General features: G+C 41.1%; 1 protein-coding gene across 1 annotated transcript in view; it reads left to right on the top strand.

Annotated features, from left to right (window-relative positions):
* The window catches only part of col18a1a (collagen type XVIII alpha 1 chain a), a 92,916-nt gene that overhangs the window by 51,755 nt on the left and 21,137 nt on the right, over window positions 1–20,024 (top strand). The window contains exons 5-19 of the mRNA XM_010792234.1: window positions 801–863; window positions 1,747–1,874; window positions 2,947–2,973; window positions 3,161–3,367; window positions 3,585–3,611; window positions 3,772–3,834; window positions 3,922–3,990; window positions 4,093–4,143; window positions 4,343–4,465; window positions 4,564–4,626; window positions 5,602–5,646; window positions 6,313–6,444; window positions 7,351–7,422; window positions 8,077–8,103; window positions 8,783–8,881. Coding sequence (XP_010790536.1) covers window positions 801–863; window positions 1,747–1,874; window positions 2,947–2,973; window positions 3,161–3,367; window positions 3,585–3,611; window positions 3,772–3,834; window positions 3,922–3,990; window positions 4,093–4,143; window positions 4,343–4,465; window positions 4,564–4,626; window positions 5,602–5,646; window positions 6,313–6,444; window positions 7,351–7,422; window positions 8,077–8,103; window positions 8,783–8,881 — 1,196 coding nt within the window. The remainder of the gene's footprint in view (window positions 1–800; window positions 864–1,746; window positions 1,875–2,946; window positions 2,974–3,160; window positions 3,368–3,584; window positions 3,612–3,771; window positions 3,835–3,921; window positions 3,991–4,092; window positions 4,144–4,342; window positions 4,466–4,563; window positions 4,627–5,601; window positions 5,647–6,312; window positions 6,445–7,350; window positions 7,423–8,076; window positions 8,104–8,782; window positions 8,882–20,024) is intronic.

Here is a 20,024-nt window from a genome sequence, read left to right as displayed (position 1 = left end):
TATTTGCTGGCATTAGCATTATTAGCTTTAGCATTAGCCCAGCGCACAAACGCAGAGAGACTAACTTATGGCAACACAAAAGAAAACATGGGAGCGGTGGAGATGAGGAGGTGTCGGCGTTCTGGCGATTTACTCGGGGGTAACTCCGGGGACTTCCGGCCGGGGACTTCGGGTGGCAGTATAAGCCGTGAAGTTGTTTGCGGCCTGCCAGTAAACCCAAAGCAGAAAAAGAAGTGACGTCAGCGGCTTAATTTGCCTAATCCTCCCCCAGGGACTTATTCCGGTGTGAACGCGATCTGTACTTAGTTCATGAGAACTAAAGAGTTCTCATGAACTAAGTACGGCAAAGTACTTGGTGTGAAAGCGCCTATTGATGAAAAAACAGAGCTTTCATATATATTTTTTTAGCAGATAATTCCTTGAAACAGGAGGCTCAGATTGCTTATAATAAGAAGACATATGAAGTGTATTATTTTAATGTTGTTATGCAAATGTATTATTGGGCTTTTTTCTTATCAACTAAGATTTGTTAGAAAATGTTTTCAACTTGAATTGACCGAATTTATTTGAAAATTGGGTTTATTAATACATGAATACTGTGTTTTATATTTTAACATATATACATTTAAGAAGTACAATAGCAGATGTTTAATTTGCGGGCCATATTTCATTATACTTTTTTAATTTGCTGAGGGCCGATTCAAAATGGTCGGGCCGGGCCGTAGTTTGGACACCCCTGCTCCATACAATGCTGTCAATCTAGAGACTGTATTTAACACTGTGTTCTACGTTGTGTTCAGCAAGTGACTCACGCCACAGTTCAGTCTCTGTGGAGAACAGACCCGGGCTGCCAGGGTCCTCAGGTGGGTCGAGCGGGGGGAGTAAAAGAGACAAGCGTCCGTGCTTTACTTCCTCTTTTATTCTCTGCTCTGAGGCTCTGCTGCCTCATGTGTGCTCCTCATGCAGGACCTCACATGGACTTGAAAGCACGGCAGCATGCATGAATCCCAATGCTTTCTGCTTCTGAACTCATGAAGGGTGGCGTGTATCTTCCTAAATAAGCCAGGGGAATGGAACATTGGGCCGTTCATGCTGTAATCCTCTGAAAATATATGCAAAAAGAGGAAATAGAAGAGTGCGTTTGAGGGAGAGAAGGGGAGAAGATACAAAGGGCTAGGGAAACTGATTTTGGTTCAGCTTCACATGCATAGATATTTATTCCTTAAGAATAACAAGGATTGGAACATAATTGCATATTAGCCTAGGATGCTAATGCTAGGATATGAGGTGTTCATTTTTCAGTGAGTACTTCATGCTTATGTATTAGTTTAGAGGCATGTAAATAGCAAAACTCCCTGAACTGGAACACTGGAAGCACCGTGTTTCTGTGCATGTCAGAGCTGTCGGAAATATTTTGCACACAACTGAAGGGGATGGTTGCGTTGTATATAGAATCTACTGAAAACAGGAAGAGTGTAAGGTCACACTAGAATATAAATATGGGGAAGGTGGTGCATGCAGGTGTGTGAAGGTGTATCCCCCTCAGAACATTCACAGGGCCTTTATATTACAGCCACACACTCACAGGTAGGGATTCTCACTCCATCAAGCTAAAAGTCATTTCCTCTTCCTGTTTCCTCTTCTGGGTACTGTTTTTGTAGGGGGCTTGGATTCAAACATATATCATTTCTGAAAGCTCGTTTCATGAGGGCTCTAATAACTCTGAACTTTTGTCGTTGTTTTCAGGGGCTAAAGGAGAGAAGGGCAGCCAGGGGGACTCAGGCCTGAAAGGAGACAGGGGTCCGATCGGGCCGAAGGGAGAGACCACCTCCAGCTCTGGCTCTGGATCACGGGGGGGAAGCCGTGGAGAAAAGGTTCGGACCTACATGCAGTGAGAGGGGGGGATGCACCGATGATGCAAGATTTCCTTTTTAGTTTTTCCTTGTGAAGGTCGCAGAGGGTGGGCAGGGTTAGTAACAGCAGGGGTCTGAGAGGGGCTGACACATCCCAGAGGAACACTAGAGGGAGCTAATAGTCCTAATGTTCTGCAAGCATATGCTTATATGGTCAAGGAATCTATTTATATTGCTTTCTTATACAATTTGTATTTAATCTATTTGATCACATTTCTATACGCTGTATTCTTGGTTATGTATACGGACAGGCAGTGTTTCCAGTATGTCATACAATGGGACAGTTCTCTAAAGTCAACACATCATTGATTTGACACACACAGATTCAGCTGGGGATACACAAAGAGAAAACTTACAAAAAATAAAAACTTTAAGTAGCAGGTACTACATACATGGTATGTATCTGACTTGTTTCTATTGACCAACCAAAGTTATATTTCCGTTATAAAATATAAGGTTTTATTATGAAGGGTTGTTTCTACTAAAAAATATTTTGTTCTTAATATATTATTTCCTCCAAAAAGTTATTTATTGTCATCTGCACAACCATGACAGAGCAGCAGTGGCTGGAAGGAAAAGGCTCCCAAAATGACTTCATGTGTTCAAAGATAATCACGCAAAACAAGAATCTAAATCATACTATGGCGCAGGTATAAATAAATGCCAACATTATAAATAAAATAAAGTATTATTAATTTGGGGTTGACAGTATTGCTAATGAATGAACTGAATATAAATTCAGTAAATACATATGCATAGTTAGAAGTAATGAGTATAAACACAGAGGTGTCAGCAGATTGTAAAACAGTAAGTCAAGTATATGTATTGTTAAATGAAGGTAAAGTGACACACACACATACAGACAGAATGAAATCCCACTGGTCCCACCCTTACTAATGGAAGTGTGCACAGTGTGTGATGTGTTTCAGTTCAAGCTCTCTACCAGTGAATGTGTCAGTATATACATGTCAGTGGATGATAGTGCTTTAAGTTGAACAAGACAGCTAATGAAGACTCTTCTTTCACCTTTCAGGGAGAACTGGGGGAGAAGGGATTAAAGGTGAGATCATCTACATTTTGTATTTTTGATTTGAGTCACCTAGCAACAAAGCTACAGGTTTATTGTGATGCAGCACAGTCCCTCACAAAAGGAACCCTGATACCACCTCACAGTATGGGAATTCAGAGGTGTTGAATTGATTAGTCATCACTGTCAAATAATGTCTCCGATGCTTGGTTTCCTCCAGGGCAGCGCCGGCTTCGGCTACATCGGAAAGAAGGGAGAGCCGGGCCCTGCTGGCCCCGTCGGCCCCCCCGGCCCGCCAGGGGCCGCAACTGAGGTTACAGTTGGCGGTGACGGCTCAGTGGCTTCCAGAACCCCCGGACCCCGAGGACCAGCTGGACCCCCGGGCACATCAGGCCCAGAGGGACCACCAGGGACTGATGGAGAGCCAGTGAGTAGACTTCAGTTAAACTGTTTACATTAAAACACAAATCACAAGTTTTCAAGCATGCCAGAAAATGTATAACAATTCAAGTTACCACCTCAGTTTTAAATATGTTAAAACATGTTAATGTATGTGACATATGGGTGAATATTGATGTCCATTTTAAATATAAAAAAAGACAATGTGTCTTCGAGGATGTGTAATCATGTTTTCTTTGTCACAGGGTGATCCTGGTGAGGATGGAAAAACCGTACGTATTTTTTTCTCCTGCACAATACCAAAAACACTATTGATTACTTTAGCTCTTATCTGTCAAAGGTTATGTGCTGATGGATTGTTAAAATAGATCCATACACTTTTTCCCTTGTTGTCACACCATGAGTGCCCTAACATTATGTATCTCGACACAGGGCCTTGAGGGACCCCCTGGCTTCCCAGGAACCCCGGGTGATCCTGGACTTAAAGGAGACAAGGTAAAACACTCACTTACATAAAAACAATAACGAATATTACAAATATTATTGCTATGTTTATTAAAATAATGTCTGTCGTGCATGCAGGGAGACCGTGGAGATGGTCAGCCCGGCCCCAGGGGTCCACCAGGACTTCCCGGACCAGGAATCAGATCTGTGAGTTCCGCTTGACCTCGGTCACATGCTCATCATGGTCAGACAGATGTTGTATCAGCAGAGATTTGTTGAATGAAACTGACATCAGTTTATGTATTGCAGACCTTTGTGGACATGGAAGGCTCAGGGTTCCCTGATCTGGAATCTGTTCGGGTGAGTCAAATGAGAATCTCCCTAAACTGAAATTAACTTTGTAAAGAAGGATATTATCATGTAACCAGCATCTGTAAATGAAGATTACTGTCAAACCAATTACAGAAGAAAAAAACGTAGCTAGAGATCTTAGCTCTGCAAACACATCATGGACTACAAAAAATTGCCTAATTGCTAAATAATTATTTTGATGTTGTAGGGACTGCCTGGCCTACCAGGTCCCCCTGGTCCCCCAGGGTCTCCTGGTCCCTCTACAACAGGCACAGCATCGAGTTCTGGGGCTTTCGGACCCCCAGGAAAGGACGGTGCGGCTGGTCAACCTGTAGGTGTCGATTTCTTTGTTTCCAAACACCATTAATAATCCAAATAATGCTCTAACCTAATCAACAACTCCTTTACACCCAAACCAAATCTCTCTAGGGCCTGCCTGGTATTCCAGGGACTGACGGCAGCCCAGGAGCGTCTGCTCCCAAAGGAGAAAAGGTAATGACTTTTGGAATAATTGTTTCTTCTAATGGGAATAACTAAATGTAATTGTTAGCACCCCTATATGCATCTTAATAGTGTGAACATTAGATGTATTGAAATCTTACTGGATTAAATATAGTTTTCCTGTGCATATCCTTGGTATTGTTGACAGTATTGATACTTGGTGCAGTATGTATGGACGAGTACTAATATAGCTCACAGATTGATCTATGATTTGAGCAAGCTCTATTTTTGTTAATGTTTTGATTTGGGTTAGTAATAGAGGAAGTGACAGGACTACCTGCACAGAGTTTTGACAGAGTGGTCTTTTGCCTTAATCACAACTGGACCCTAAAAGAGATCAAGTTAATGCTAACTAGATCCTCCAGTGTTCGATTGTGTGATAAGAAGAAAGCAGTCAGTGACACAGCAGAAAGAATATGTCCAGTGGGAATTAGTGCTAGCTAGGCTAACTAGCATCGACTTCACCGCTATCACACCTTTCAAATTCTAAAAATGTTATGATATTACACAGCAAAAAGCTTAAAGACAAGCTGATATGGCTTGTATTGAAGTGTGTAGACTTTAAAGGGCCCCAATCTCACTAAGATGAACCACTTCAAAAACATGTGAAGCAGGGCTGTGTGTGAAAGCCATGTGTGATTTGAACTTGAATGCACATCTAGAACACCCTATGCCATGTGAGCCGTACCAAATAAAAACAATGGTTTTGGCGACTTGCTTTTAGCGCTGTGATGTGATGTGTAATCTGTGCCTAAAAACGTGTTGTTAAACGCTGGCTCTTAGACATCTGGCTCACCCAAAGGCTTTAGGCTGAGATGCTGTTTCCACAAATATTGCCATGAACACTTTTATCCTATTTTGACAAAATATGAAATGTCCTTACAAAAAAAGGAAACAAAAATGCAAATGGAGGATTTACTTGAACTGAAGTTTGTATTAACATATGTCTATTCTTCCCTACACTAGGGTGATGCAGGCGAGCTGGGTCTTCCAGGAGCAATTGGACAGAAGGTGAGGACTTGTGATTTTCTTTAAGTTTGAACTTTCTTTAACTAGCTGCCCCTTTACATTTACACCTGCAGTCCAAAACACAGCTAAATGCAATGGGTCTTTGTAAGCATTAATAGAGGTGACGTAGTACAGAGAAAAAGGATCACAGAATTTAGATAAGTGTGCAGTGAGTTGGTGGCGTGCTTTTTGGAAACGAGACTGATGTATCATCTTTGAACTGTTTCTAAAGCTCTTCTCATCCAGCCAAGCTCCGACTTTTCTTTTCTCACAAATCTGCTGCCCCACTATTTATCCTCCTCCTACTTTCCTAAGTCTTCCTCTCTGCAGGTAACTGTGCTCCAGCACGTCAGCCATCAAAGAGGATTTGTGTCTTCTAACAATATGCAAATGTTTCTCAAATATTGTCAGCTGCAGACTTGAAGTTTAATCCTAGTGCTGGTTATGGTTTGGTTTAACATTTGGTGACGCCTGAATTGGGACCCAGAACAATGAGCATGAGTTTTTGTTATTATCTTAGTCGACGTGCTATTAAACGACACTTACAAATATTAAATGCTGCATTAAGGTTTGAGCAGTTTTGTGCATTAAATTCCCGACAACAAAAAAAAACTTTACCTTACCATGGTTTGATGCACTATTTATTTGTCCTGTCATGCCACCCTACAGGGGTCTGGAGGAGACCCAGGGGTAAAAGGTGATCCAGGAGAGACCGGACTGGCTGGTCTGCCCGGACCTCTCGGACCAGTCGGAAAGCCGGGGCCTCCCGGGCCCCCTGGATCCAGCTACCGCGTCGGATTTGTAAGTTCTACATTGGTATCTTGAATATTTTTAAAAGGGTTCACTTGATCTCACATTAAAGGATACAAAATGAAACGCTACATTTAGTCTGTGTTAAGTGGTTCTCTATGAAAGCTAAAGGTAGGGTAGGTAATTCACTTCAGAAACACTTTTTGTTATATTCCATGGAATGCTCTTAACATGCAGATAGCAATGAATACATTAAATACTTTGACAATAAATACATTAAAAAAAATTCATCTGTGGAAGCCGTAGCGCTGTAAAAAGCACGACCAATCATCTGAGCTGGCCCGGCTAAAATAACTGGATGGCCTACCTGCCTGCCAGCCTTCCATCTGTGCACAAACTTTGATTTGCGGGTTATATGGTCTTTGTTTCCATTAGCAAGCATCGCTAACACACAGAGCTAACCTGTACTGGAGAGAGCATGTGTAAGAAGCAGGAAATAAAAAGGAACTCACCTTGTGGGAAACATGCAAGGGAAAAAGCATTTGAGCAGAAATAATCCTTGATGTGGTTTTGAACATGATATGGCGTTTCATCACTGCAGCGTTTGGACAGTATCTGCTGAGTCCCGCATGAGCAGGCATAAGCTTTGTTTAAAAAAAAAATCTTTAAAGCTTTATACCCCGAATCAGCACTTTAGTAACAGGGCTGAAACGGAGTGATATGAGGCATGGATAGAATGGGTGATCTGTTTGGTATTTTGAGCAAAACACTTCATAGACATTTTTTTAATATATTTGTATATATCTGAGACCTATGCTATTGCCTACAAATAGCATGATAGGTGACCTTTAAGGTTAATCATCTCATGCACAACAGCATTTGATCTTAAAATAAATAAATGAAAGAAGAAAATACTGGTTTTACCGATTGTAATGAAGTCTTTGTTGGTGTTTGTAGGATGACATGGAGGCCTCTGGTGGAGGTTTCAGCAACGGACTTCCTGGTGCCAGAGGACCTGAAGGAAGACAGGTCAGTACTGCGTATTAAACCAAAATGACGGCTGGAATTCTTCACAATACAGAGTCTAAATAAAGAACTACAAATCCTAGTAATTCTATCTTTACAAATCTGAACAGCAGCTTTAAAGTCATAGAGTCGTTTTGTAGGACAGAATGTGTCATACTCCAGAAACCCATTGAAGGAATGTTTGGTAAAATAAATTGTGTCTTGTGGTTGTACTATGGATTTTAAAGCTTACGCTTTTAATGTTTACATTTAATCTGAATTTGACTTAAGTGCAGTTTGTCTTGCTTGGAAAGCTGCTGACATGAGCATCTTAAGCTAGCAACAAAAGCTGCATGACTAACTGACGAACAAAGTGTCCATGGTGGCATGAAGAAAAGAAAACAGGTTAACTCAAAAACTTTTAAATCCTTTAATTTGTTCTGTTTTATTCTATAGGCAATTTGGTCCAGCTGCCATACAATCTATAAATAATCTGATAACAATAACACTGTTATTATTGTTTAATAAAAACAGCATGCCAGGTATTTTGTACAGATCTACAATTTACAATTCTGTTGTGGACTGGAAGTGGTCCATTTATTTTGCTATGGTAATTAATTACATGAGGATGCTATAAACAAGCTTGAACATAACAAAGGCTATTATTTGCTTTTTTAGGGTTCTTCTGGCTTGCCTGGACTTCCTGTAAGTAACTCATGTCATTCTTTTAATCATGCTCCTACATCTGTCCCCTTCTCCAACTCACACATTTTCTTTCTAGTTTTAAAGCAAACTATTTGATTAACAAGGGGTTTCGTTTTAAGTACTCAGCGAAGACACACGAACAAGCCTGATCTACAGTTACCTGGGACTGAACCGAGGTCTCCAAGGTGATGTGTTCGGCCCCAGCACACCCTCAGGCATCTTAATGAGTTTATTTAACATTCAGCGTTGGTTATTTGCGGCGGATTTATCCTTGCTACTCTCCCCTGCTGTCATTTCACGCGTTTGTTTTAGAAAACATTAGGATTTGAGAAAAATAAGCTGCAGCTTTATTGATTCCCGAGGGCAGAATGAGGTCATTGCCCTGTCTGAAGAGAGAGAAGAGGGAGGAAAATAAAACACACAAACAGAGCTGGAAATGCATATAACCAGTGGACTTTTTATTTGAAAAGATAGTATGAAAACAAAAAGGGCAGAAGACACATTCGAAGCAATGCGACCCGGGTTAGCACGTTCGCATGAAGCTGTGAAGAGCTGCAGAGTAGGGTGTTGATTTGTAGTTGAATTAATAGTATAAGCAAACATATCAGAGGTAGTCATTTGGTAACTATATTTCAATGAATTATTTGTGTTCACTGCTGTATCTCTGTTACCTCTGCAGGGTAAATCTGGGCTGCCTGGTATCCCCGGTCAGAAGGGCAGTGAAGGGTCCCTCGGAAGAGACGGACAGCCCGGGCTGGACGGCTTCCCCGGACCTCAGGTAAAACACATCGAGGAGACAAAGAAGAATGCAGCAGTTGGATAAGATGTCATGGTGTTAACACTGAGTTAAATGTATTATTTATTCTGTTTTTCGGTGTATACGTTTATGACATTGTTGCAAGGTTTGCTACATAACAAGCGAAGAGGCACACATATTTAGCATTCTGAAATGTCCGGGAACAATACACCCCGTGGCAAAATAGGTAATTTCATCAAGTATTTTGTATCAATGGGTTAGAAAATTGTTTCATTTTTTTTAAGGAAAAACTGTGAAGAATTCAGCCTGAGGTAATTCAAACTGTGATAGGATGCAGTAGTAGTAAAGAAAATGCCAACCCCTTACCCAACCTCTGTTTCAAGCAATTGGACTGTTTGAGGAAAAAGGATTGTCTTTTTTGCACTTCCTGTCTGGCCATAATGTTTTTTGAAGAGTTTAACAGCAGGGGTTCACAATACATCAGGCAGCTTATCAGTGTCAGGCAATAAGTGTTTAAAGACACTATTGTGGGGGAAACTTCTGTAGCAATGGAGAGTCAGGACTCAAAGAAACACGAGAAGAGCTGGAGCTTTGATGGCAAACACTGGTGGTTTATTTGGAGTTACGGCCGGAGAATTTACAAGACAGGTGGTGTGTCACGAGTTGACACAGCGGTTGCCAAACCAATTCTGAAGAACTCTTTCTGTAGCTCGAGGTTTTAACTAGTTCGGAGTGTAATAATCAACATTCTTCATCAGTGAGACTAAACATTATGGACCCTGAATCTAACTAGAGCTCTCGACCATAGGAAAGAATGCGCGCCAGGGAACCTTCGTGCCTGAACAGTACACTATCTCATGGCGGCTTGTGTTCTGTCATAGACTGGCAACAACAATNCCCCTGGCCGCGCTTCGCCAGAAAAAGGGATGAACGCAATCAAGCTTTCGGTGAAGAAGCCGGCTCCTGACTCTCACTTGTGGATTTCCTCACGCTCGGGTATCCTGATATGTTACGCTTGATGTTTCTTCCAGACTTCTTTAGTCCATGCACACTCCTCACGCCCATCACCCGCGGCTTCCATGCGCCAGACCATCGGTTAAACCCAGTCTGTCTGGCCTCTCCAACTCCTCTGTACTTGCGCGAGCATTGTCACCTGTCCGCCGGCACGACGCTCTTTCTTAAGGCAATCTCTGAGTGGCGCTGGAGCTTCTTCTCCAGCGGTGCACAACTCCCGCCCCCTGTGCATTTCTTTGGACTGGCTCTTGTGAAGGGGCCCAACCATCAAGCCCTTCAACACAGCCCCCACTCGCATAACCTCTGTGCTATACGACCATCATAGAGTACAATCTTGTGTCACTCCACCGTCCGTCGCCTGGCCCTCGATAACACTCTCTTGACAAGTTCCAAATTCACTCAGCAGGGATCCAAGTCCCATCAGCCCACCCAACAGAGAGAAGTAGGTGGTGCACGCTTTACCTTTTGAGTCCCTTTTACTCTCGCAACACGCCCAAACCGTTGGCTTTTCTGTCCGTCATAATCTTCTAGTGTCTTTTTTAATGGTGGCTTATCTTCATTGCCGTTGCGTGCAGACAGGACATCAGCGTTTTGCTTGCACCGGGCCTCCCAGGTATCCACGTCCCCATAGTAGTCGTTACGTCCCCGTGAATCTCAGTGAGCGATCATAGTTGTCGTTCTCTGGTTGGCATAACTCTTCTTGCTCAGCTTCACCAGTTTCACCATGCCCACACCAAAAATGTCACTTAATCCCTCGTCTTCCACTCTCAAAAACCCCAGAAACAACCAAAACCAAGACTTTCCCTTTCTTCCTCCTCTCTCTTCCCTTTGAGAACACTTCTTAGCAACAACGGTTCTGGCCCTGGGCACCTTAGGAGCACCTGCTTAGACATGGTTCCTGGTCGCGGCAATTAGAGCCACTGCCCTAACCAAGCCGAAACTGTCCGCCGGTTCGTGCTTAAGCCGCCAGCGCTTACAGCTGAAATTCCTCCTTCCGGCCCCGCCTGTGTACCCGGCTGGCTGAGCGCGGCCCATGTGCCCCCTCGGCCTGGAGGACACCCGCACCACCAGCCAACTGCTTGGGTTCATCTCCACATTAGCCCGCCTCCCCCGCCATCCTCGCTTGCGAGTCCCTGACGGGTGGATTCTGGGGACAGCAATCACCCTCCAGATGTTTATAGCCTGGCTTAACACGTCAGCTATTTCCGTTTCCCTTTAAGCAACCTTTCTCTGACCTTTCTATCCTGCCCCAACGACAAAAACGATCTGGTCTCGTATCATGGAGTCCCTCAGCGTAGCAAAGTTGCATATCTGTGCTTTTAGCTTCAGGTCAGTCAGAAAGCTATCACAAGGCTCATGCTGCTGCACACGTGAAAGGAATACATATCTCTCGTATGTTCCCGTCTTGTTCCGGTCCCTTACCGTACATGTGGATTTAAACATAGGTCACAACTATGTGGTGACACCTTGTGGTAGGAGTGTGAATCTATCTAATCAACACAGTCACGATCACAGCAAATCTGGATGAGCACCGTTGTACCCCCATTTTTAGAGATGTGGGTAAGGAGGAAAAGAGAGAGGGTTGTATTTTCTGACATTTTATGAGTCTCCTTACACACCGGGGGCACATATTTATGTATAAAAGACATCAATAGTGCATTTGCATAAAATGTGACCTTTAAGGATGCAAACCTCACATTTAGATTAAAACACACTGCATTTTATGACTTACTTGTTAACAATACAATTCCAAAATCTACCTAAACATTATTTTTGTCCAATTCAAATCATGTTGTTATGCCACTCAAGTAAAAGGTGAATGCTGTTGTATTACGACTGGACAAACTATCTGAGATCCTACCTCAGACATTTCCATATCCGATAGAGAGTGTATCAAACCAAACATCGAAATAATGGATGTCCCTGAACTCAGAAACAAACATCCTTCTCAAAGAAAACACCTTACATCACACCTCACAGTGTGCAGACATCATTTATTTGTATGAGGAAAGCCCCATCAAGATGGAGCAGCGAGGCCCGCAGCCATCTGCCTATGATTACAGCTTGGGAACAACATTACAACAATGGCCACTTGGGCATGGCAAAAAAGCAGGGGAGAGCCCAGCAATGATCGCACACAACAATTACTGGGGAACCAAATCCCCAAAGTCGGCTGTTTGTAGAAGTGAAACCCAGAGATTTGGCAAGCAAGAGATTGTGAGGCGTCCAACATGCAACTCAAGCCAACCAGCACACTCCCGATCAGATCAGCGCCATGTGTGGTGTCACTCTGGGACCTTATCAAAGCCACAAACATTGGTCCTTATTCTTTACATATGTAATGAGACAAAACACATGACAAGCTTTGCATGACCTATTGTCATTCATCTTTTTTATTACTGGAAGACTTTCTAAGAGGTTTAGAAAAATGTTTCAACCACACTTGCAGTATGGCTTTGATGTAGATTCCAGTTAGTCAGGTGGTTTGTCTTGGATTGTTGTGAAATACTGTACAAACATTTATGGTTGATGATTTATCATAATTACTTTGGCAATTCCCAGATTTTTTTCAACTGACATTTGTAAAACTCCATACAATGGCTAAGTGGAGCTTACGCTGACAAAGCACAACTGAGGCTATTTAGAATTTCTAAGGAATAATTAACAGCCAGAAATTACTTGTTACAAATTACAAATCTAGGCTTACCTTTTGTAAATATAACGCTATTAAAGAATACATAACTTATTACAACTACATTTTTTAAGATTCTTTAGGGTCTTTTTCATTGTATACAAACAGCTGGTGATACACTGGAAAGGTGTAACATAAAATATTTAGCGCCATGGTGAAAACCTGCAACATAGTTTATTGGATGGTTTCTAGTCAAATCTAGACACAGCCTGTCGAGAAACTGGACGATAGTGTCAGGGTCTGGGATATTAGAGTCTAACACATTTTTTATTATTAGAATGCTTTATTTCCATTGACTACATTTGCCGTCAACACTGATTCAACATCTACATGAAGGTGGGTAAGTGTTCCCTGTAAAGCTCCCATATACTGCAGTGATAAATAAGAAATATTTATATATAGTGCTATAAATGAACTCGGGAACTGCTGGTGAACCTTTACGTTAAGGCAGAGGGAACTCCTGTTGGATTATTTTTATGTTATACATTAAAAACTCTACATCACACGGCTGATGACAGGCTCTGTGAAAATATTTCATGGGAGCGCCGGATACTGTGAAAACCACCCTGGTAGAAAAGACCTGAAGGCAAATAATAAACATAAAAGGCTGTTCAATACCGTATTCGGTTTCAGAGTAAAAAGTAATTCATCTAAATTATTTGTTTGATTTATTAAGATGACACATTCACCTCTTTCAAATTGTCTTTAGTTTTTAGGGCCACAGGGCTTTGCAACGACAGCATTGCACGTTGCATGCATGTTTCTTTGTGTGGGAATGTTTATATGTGCGTGTAATGTGCACAGAAGCTACTCACTCAGTAACAGATAGCCCAAGATCATCACTGGATACATTCCACCGAACCCATTAAAAAAAGTTGTGTAAGAGTGGCTTGGCACACAACAATACTCATTTGAGCGGATAGCCAGGATTAAATGCCCTGATGCTTTAGTACAGTATATCTCTGAGCAGACAAAAACACCCCAATGTAGCAAAAGAGGGACTTCCCTACTAATCCTGAAAGCACAGAGTTATCATACTTAAAAGTAAATGTGTACACACCACTCTCTCCTGTGAAACAAACAGAAATCCAATCAGAAAAACATCCGGAATAGGAACAAAGACAAATATAGTGGAAAAAGGGGAACACCGTAATGGTTTTCCATATTTTACTGCCATCATGTGAACAGCTTCGTCAGGGTTTCTTTTGTTGCCAAGCAGGTCTAGTCTGGAACCGATTTATTGAGCGCTGTTGGAGATATGACTTAGGCAATATTTTGACACCTGTTTCAGCGTGTGATTTCACCCTCAGTGGGACAATTTAATTATACGACTGCTCATCTACAGATTAGAACTACAACTTTTACGAGACTCCAACCACCTCAGTAATGTCTAGTACATCTGTGGTTAATTGTAGATGACCATATGACCATAAAGGGCTTTCTGATATAAAAACGGAATATTTTGAGAAACTCTGGACTTTCCAGCTGTAAAACTCCAGTGGCCGACATTTGGAGAAACACGCTTCAGCTACAGAAATGATGCAAATATACAAACAGCTGAATCAAATCAAATCAGGTTTTATTTATATAGCACATTTTAAAAAGATTTTTGGTCGAGCCAAAGTGCTGTACATGCAAATAATAAANCACAAGGTAAATTACTTTTTTTATTTCCTGCTTTTTAAACACATGTGCTCTCCAGTACAGGTTAGCTCTGAGTGTTAGCGATGCTTGCTAATGTAAAAAAAGACTTTTTTACATTAGCAAGCATCGCTAACACTCAGAGCTAACCTGTACTGGAGAGCACATGTGTTTAAAAAGCAGGAAATAAAAAAAGTAATTTACCTTGTGATAAACCCGCAAGAGAAAAATAATTTGAGCTCCATACTTGTGTTGATTAGATGGATACACACTCCTACCACAAGGTGTCCCCACATAGTTGTGACCTATGTTTAAATTCACATGTACTGGTAAGGGACCCGAACAAGACCTCTTGATAAAAGATGGCTAAGACTTTAGCAAGGAGCACGAGTCAGTTCATTAATAGACCAACAAACAAAACAGTGACGATTTCTGAAATGTGGGCTGGCTTTATGTTGAACTCCTGGCAACAATCCGCCCACCCAACCTATCGTCCCTTATCAGAAACGTCGCTGTATCAGAAACAATGCGCGACCTGTTTTGGAAGGAATATGGTCTGTGTTTACATTAGCAAGCATCGCTAACACTCAGCAACCCAGTCTCACGGCATTTCGTGTTATAGTCACGAAATTAATTTAATCTATTGATTTGTGTTCACCAACACAATTTTCGCATTTGTATGTCACAGAGAACAATTTTAAAAGCAATGTATTTCTATTGTATTATATTCTATTCTATTCTATCTGTATGTTTTGTGCCTGCACGTCTTTTTGTCCAGTCAGGTCTTGGATCATGAACACATTTTCTTTCTCAATATCTTACCCTAAGCCTAACCTTAACCCTTTTATTTAAAAAATTGTATAATGTCTGAGTTTTCTGCCGTCCGCGAGGAAAATAAATGGGGCTCAGAGCCTCAGAATACTGAAATCTGTATTTTTTTAAATCTCTTTTTCCTTCTAATTTCTAATTTAAAAAAATGGGGAAATCGTGTTGGTGAACACGAATCAATAGATTAATTTTGTGACTATAACACGAAATGCCGTGAGACTGGGTTGCACTCAAGAGCTAACACTGTACTGGAGAGAGTATGTGTAAAGAAGCCTGATGTAAAAGGTACTCACCTTGTATCAAACCCTCGAGAGAGAAAGCGTTTGAGCTCCATACTGTTTCAGAAATAATCCTTGATGTGGTTTGAAACATAACATGGCGTTTAATCACGGCAGCGTTGAGCTGAGTTTCTGCTGGTAGAGTAGACACTTTTCTCTTCTCAGAGCTCACTGCTTGCATGCGGAAAGGGGCAACTACTATTGCACGTTTATCCCTCTTGGGAGAAGGGTCCCTGCTCTGTTGCTCTACATGAGGTCTCTTCCGTTTCTGGAATAAACATTCGACACATCAAGCTACCCCAGCCAAATCTTAAACCATCCTCAAAATGTAGTTTTCATTCAATATAGATTAGCAAAACACGTAGCATGACTAAGTATAACAGGAAAGGAATAACTTGATCACTGTTCTGCGGGTACCAATCTTGCTCAACTGTTAACAAAGCCCAGAGCGAAAAGGGCGGGACTTGGGAAGACTAAATCGGCTTACTCTTTTACCTCATTTGTTGGTGCTTCCTTGTTTGTGATTGTTTCCAACTGCTAGGCAGTAAAACATGAAATTGTTGGCTAGAATGTATATTTCGTCCCTTTATGATCCTCTGGGTGCATTTGCATACTTTTGCAAGTGTCCGTGGTACAAACAAACAATTGCTTCAGCCTGACTTAATCAAACGGTAACCAGCTCCATGAGAGGCGAAAAGCATAAAACACTGCATGGGTATGTGATCCCCCACCACACATTTTATAAACTTATTTTACCAAAACTATGACTACATTCAAAGATGTGTTTGCACCCCTCAAGGTCACCCTAGACTCCAAACTGTCCTTTTCATCGCACAGCTGCTCGTGCTGATGTGTTTGTTGGCGTTGCTGGTCACGAAGCAGGCCGGTTCAGCTTCAACTGACAAAACAATGAAAAGCAATCAAAATGTGTGGCTTGTAACAATTTACTGCGTATTGCTTGTGTGGATTATCACTCGAGCAGAGCTGGATTTGCTTAAGCAGCCCAAAGCTAAACGCAATTCATAGAAGTACGCTGAACGTGTCCCACAGGCCTGAGAGAAATGGAATGGATGCAACAAAAGCCACAATTGTTTGATTACATATGGTTTTGATGGCACAATCAAAATATTTATCCATGATATCTGTGGTGGCAATATGTGTGTGGACTGATTCCAGCACACACGAAAAAAAGTTTGGAAGGCATAAGCGATTCTCCTAAAAATGATTGCTTTCTGCCTGAGGAAAAACATAGAACTTGCCAACTCTGTCTAAGTTTCAAAACACTCTCACAGGCCTCTTTTTCTATTCATCTCCTATTTCAAGATCACTCATGTTTTCTTTTTCAGTTTAATCTGATATATCACGGAATTAGAATCCATGTTACTGGATGAGGGTTTGACCAATATTCAGCTTGAGGTGAGTGTTTTTCTTCTAAAATCACCCATGTTTGATCTTATCTGCCTGGTTATACTGAATAATATGTTCTGACCTGCTGATAAAGCTCTCTCTGCCCTTTCTGGACAGGCAAAGAGTCTGTCCTGCCAAGGGCCTTAGCCCTAAGGGAACTAATGCCAAAGAGGGAAGGAAAGAGCGCACTAAAGGGGCCAAAATGAAGCCATGTGAAATAAGGTGTGGGAATCCCTCCCAGTATGAAGCTGGGAGAGAGCGAACAGTGACAGGAATGCTGTGGGCTGTGACATTCCTGGAAAGGTTAAGTCAGAGTTACATAAGGATTTGTGGACAGGCACGAAAAGCCGGTAATAGAACACCAAAGGCATCAAAAGCCATTAAGCAGTTCAATTATTTTTCTAGAAGAGCAATAAAAAGGTATTCTGCATTCCCACACTGAATTACACAACCTGATTCCTGGAAAAGTCTTCCAACCCACATGTCTTTTTGGCCATGAGACACCGCCATGATACTTTGCAACTCTGACTTCACCTCCAAGAAAAGAACACTAGATATCATTTGTCTAATGAGCTATGACTCACTTTGAAAAGGAAAATGTGATACCCATTTACACCCTCAAAGTCTTTTATTGCTGTCACTCTTTCCCCCATTCTCTCGGTTCTCCTCCCCTCATACTGTGCTGATTTGTACAAGGGAGAAAAAAGACGAGGACAAAGTCATGAGAAATAAAATGATTTATTCAGAGGCCGTGCTCTGTGCATGGCCGAGATGCTAATTTACTGCTAGGTACTAAAAGATTTACAGCAAGAGCAGTGGGGTTTCATTTGATTTAGGATAGAGAGTGTGCCACATGCATAAGTTTGCAAAAAAAGGTTTAGGTTCTATGTAGTAAACTAAACACTAGCACCCAGTCATTTCAGCCATACGCAAAACACAACCAGCACCTAAGCAACATGTATCCAATCCAACACAAGCGGCACTTTAAGAGGCATCAATTAAAAAGCAATATTGTATTACGAGGAATTCTCACTAGACAGAAACATAAGCAGAGTAGAAGCATCCATGCGTTCAATATGCACCAACGTCAACCTTAGTAATGAGAAGCTAAGAGTAGCCAGACAGTCTTTACTAGGTGTAACCCCCGGTTACTAAGATACTATGAGATGAAACTGAGTAACTCCCTCTGCCTTATTTTTTTTGAATTGCATACTGATTCAAATCATTATTAGTTGTATTAACGGTAACTAGGAGTACATTATTATGAACAAATAACAATTGAAGTGACTTTCTATGCCATGAGTTTCCAAGAGCATCACCTCTTTAAAAAACACCCTTGGTGACCCTTTTCGTCACAGCTTGCAGCTCCTGTAAGGGGCGTAGGCAAGGAAAGGAATCAACATTTTATTATACATTTAATTTTTGTTGTAGGTAACGTAGAAGTAAAGTTTATATTGGTGACTGTGGTTGAGGCCAGGGAGGTTGATTGCTTTTTAAAGGCTCTGCACACCAATGGCTCACTTTTACAGGTGATTTAACTAATGTTGCCTGTTAAGCCCTCAAATCAGTAATGTCCAAGCTTGATTGACATCTCCTTTCTTCATCTACATTCCACAGTTACGTCGTTCTTGTAACTGTATTTATTCAGTGTTGTCAAATTACTTCAACTGGAGGAGTTATTGTAGATATTACAATTTGAGCCTCAACAGAGACGTATGTCATTTGTCATATCAGTTCCTACAACAACATACAGCTATGCTTAGCTACTGATCTCTTCCAGATTTTCTCTTCATTAGATTAACTATGCTAGTCTTTACTCTGCAATGTCTGTGTGTAAGACTGTAAAGAGTGCCTTAGAAAATGATTGATACACAAAATATTTTTCAATTACACAGTATCTATTTAACAGAGGGTGAAAGATCCTAACATACTGTACCATATCGTATCACATCACAGAATCCTATATTTCATTCTACTTTAAAAGTAACAATTGTCACTTTCCTCCCTCTTGTCCTCCGCTTCACACTCTCCATGGCTTTTTTTTTTTCCTTTCTGGACCATAAATCTTCCTGTTTCTTTAAGTGGATCCTGGGCGTTTGTCCCAGCTTCAGTGTGTTTCTCTCAGGGTATTTATGAAGTCTTTGTACTCATTTATCACACAATGACACGGCCTCCCTGACAAAGCAAATCAGTCCTCTATTAATGGCATTTCAATATGATGAACGGCAGCTACCCATTTCTATTTCTAAACAAACTGTATGACCCCCACTGGGAGAAAGAACAAGTGGATACCAAAGCACCTCTCATGAACTGGCTTTAGACATGGAATTCATAACATTGCTAGCTTCTCTGTTAAAGTATTGGCTTTTTGGCATTCAAACACACGGAGCATGTCACAGAATTGTTCTAATCAATTATGACAAGGGCTGTCCAGATTGTGCTGCAGTGCCTGTAAGACATGTATCTTCTTGTTCACAGGAGGGAGCACAAAGTACCATTTCCTTCTAACCAAGATGACAGCTCAGTATCATCATTTAGTAAATCAAATATATGTATATTTTTGTAGGGTTCAGGCTCGACCAACTGTCTCAGTAGCTAAATGCTAGTAGTAGCCGTAACTTAGTCTTATAGATAAGATAAGATAAGAGATATTTCTGAGATATTCTTGCTTTTTAATTACGCATTTAACAACCAGAAGTTGTCATGAGCAGAATTGTTCATATACTTTGTGAGACTTTCTTTGTGCTATACATTGAATTACTTTTTGTATTTTAGCCTATTTTGCAATTGTATAATACTTCATGTACAATAAAAAGTAAGTACAGTCATGCAGGTTAAATATTCTTTAGTGGGCGTCAAGGCCAACAAAAAAGCTTTTCTAGTTTGAATAATATTCCAATGTAAACAGTGTACCATGAAATACGCAAAGACAATAAAACCGTTTTGCAATAGCACAAAGGTGAGACAAGGTGAACTCATGCAAATATAATTCAACTAATCACAAAACGTGATCAGTTCTCAGAACTGTTACAAAACTACACATCATATGCGAGGTATGCATTTATTTAAGTTGACGGGAGAATAACAACCTAACGTCACTGCATACTTTCCTCTGTTTTACTTTGTATTGCCATTGCACCGCCCTTGATCTGGTGCTGAGTAAAACATTTGTCATGAAGTAAAATGTATGCAAGTGATTATTCTGAGACAGTTTTGTGTCTCAATCAATATACTTATGTGCTTACATGTAGTATTTTTGAGTGCATATGTATGTCCCAATGCTAGGTATGGCAAAGTACACTAT

This window comes from Notothenia coriiceps, unplaced genomic scaffold, assembly GCF_000735185.1.
Source record: "Notothenia coriiceps isolate Sejong01 unplaced genomic scaffold, NC01 NC01_scaffold00036395, whole genome shotgun sequence".
Lineage (NCBI taxonomy): Eukaryota > Metazoa > Chordata > Actinopteri > Perciformes > Nototheniidae > Notothenia > Notothenia coriiceps.
This window is presented reverse-complemented; position numbering and strand designations above follow the sequence as displayed.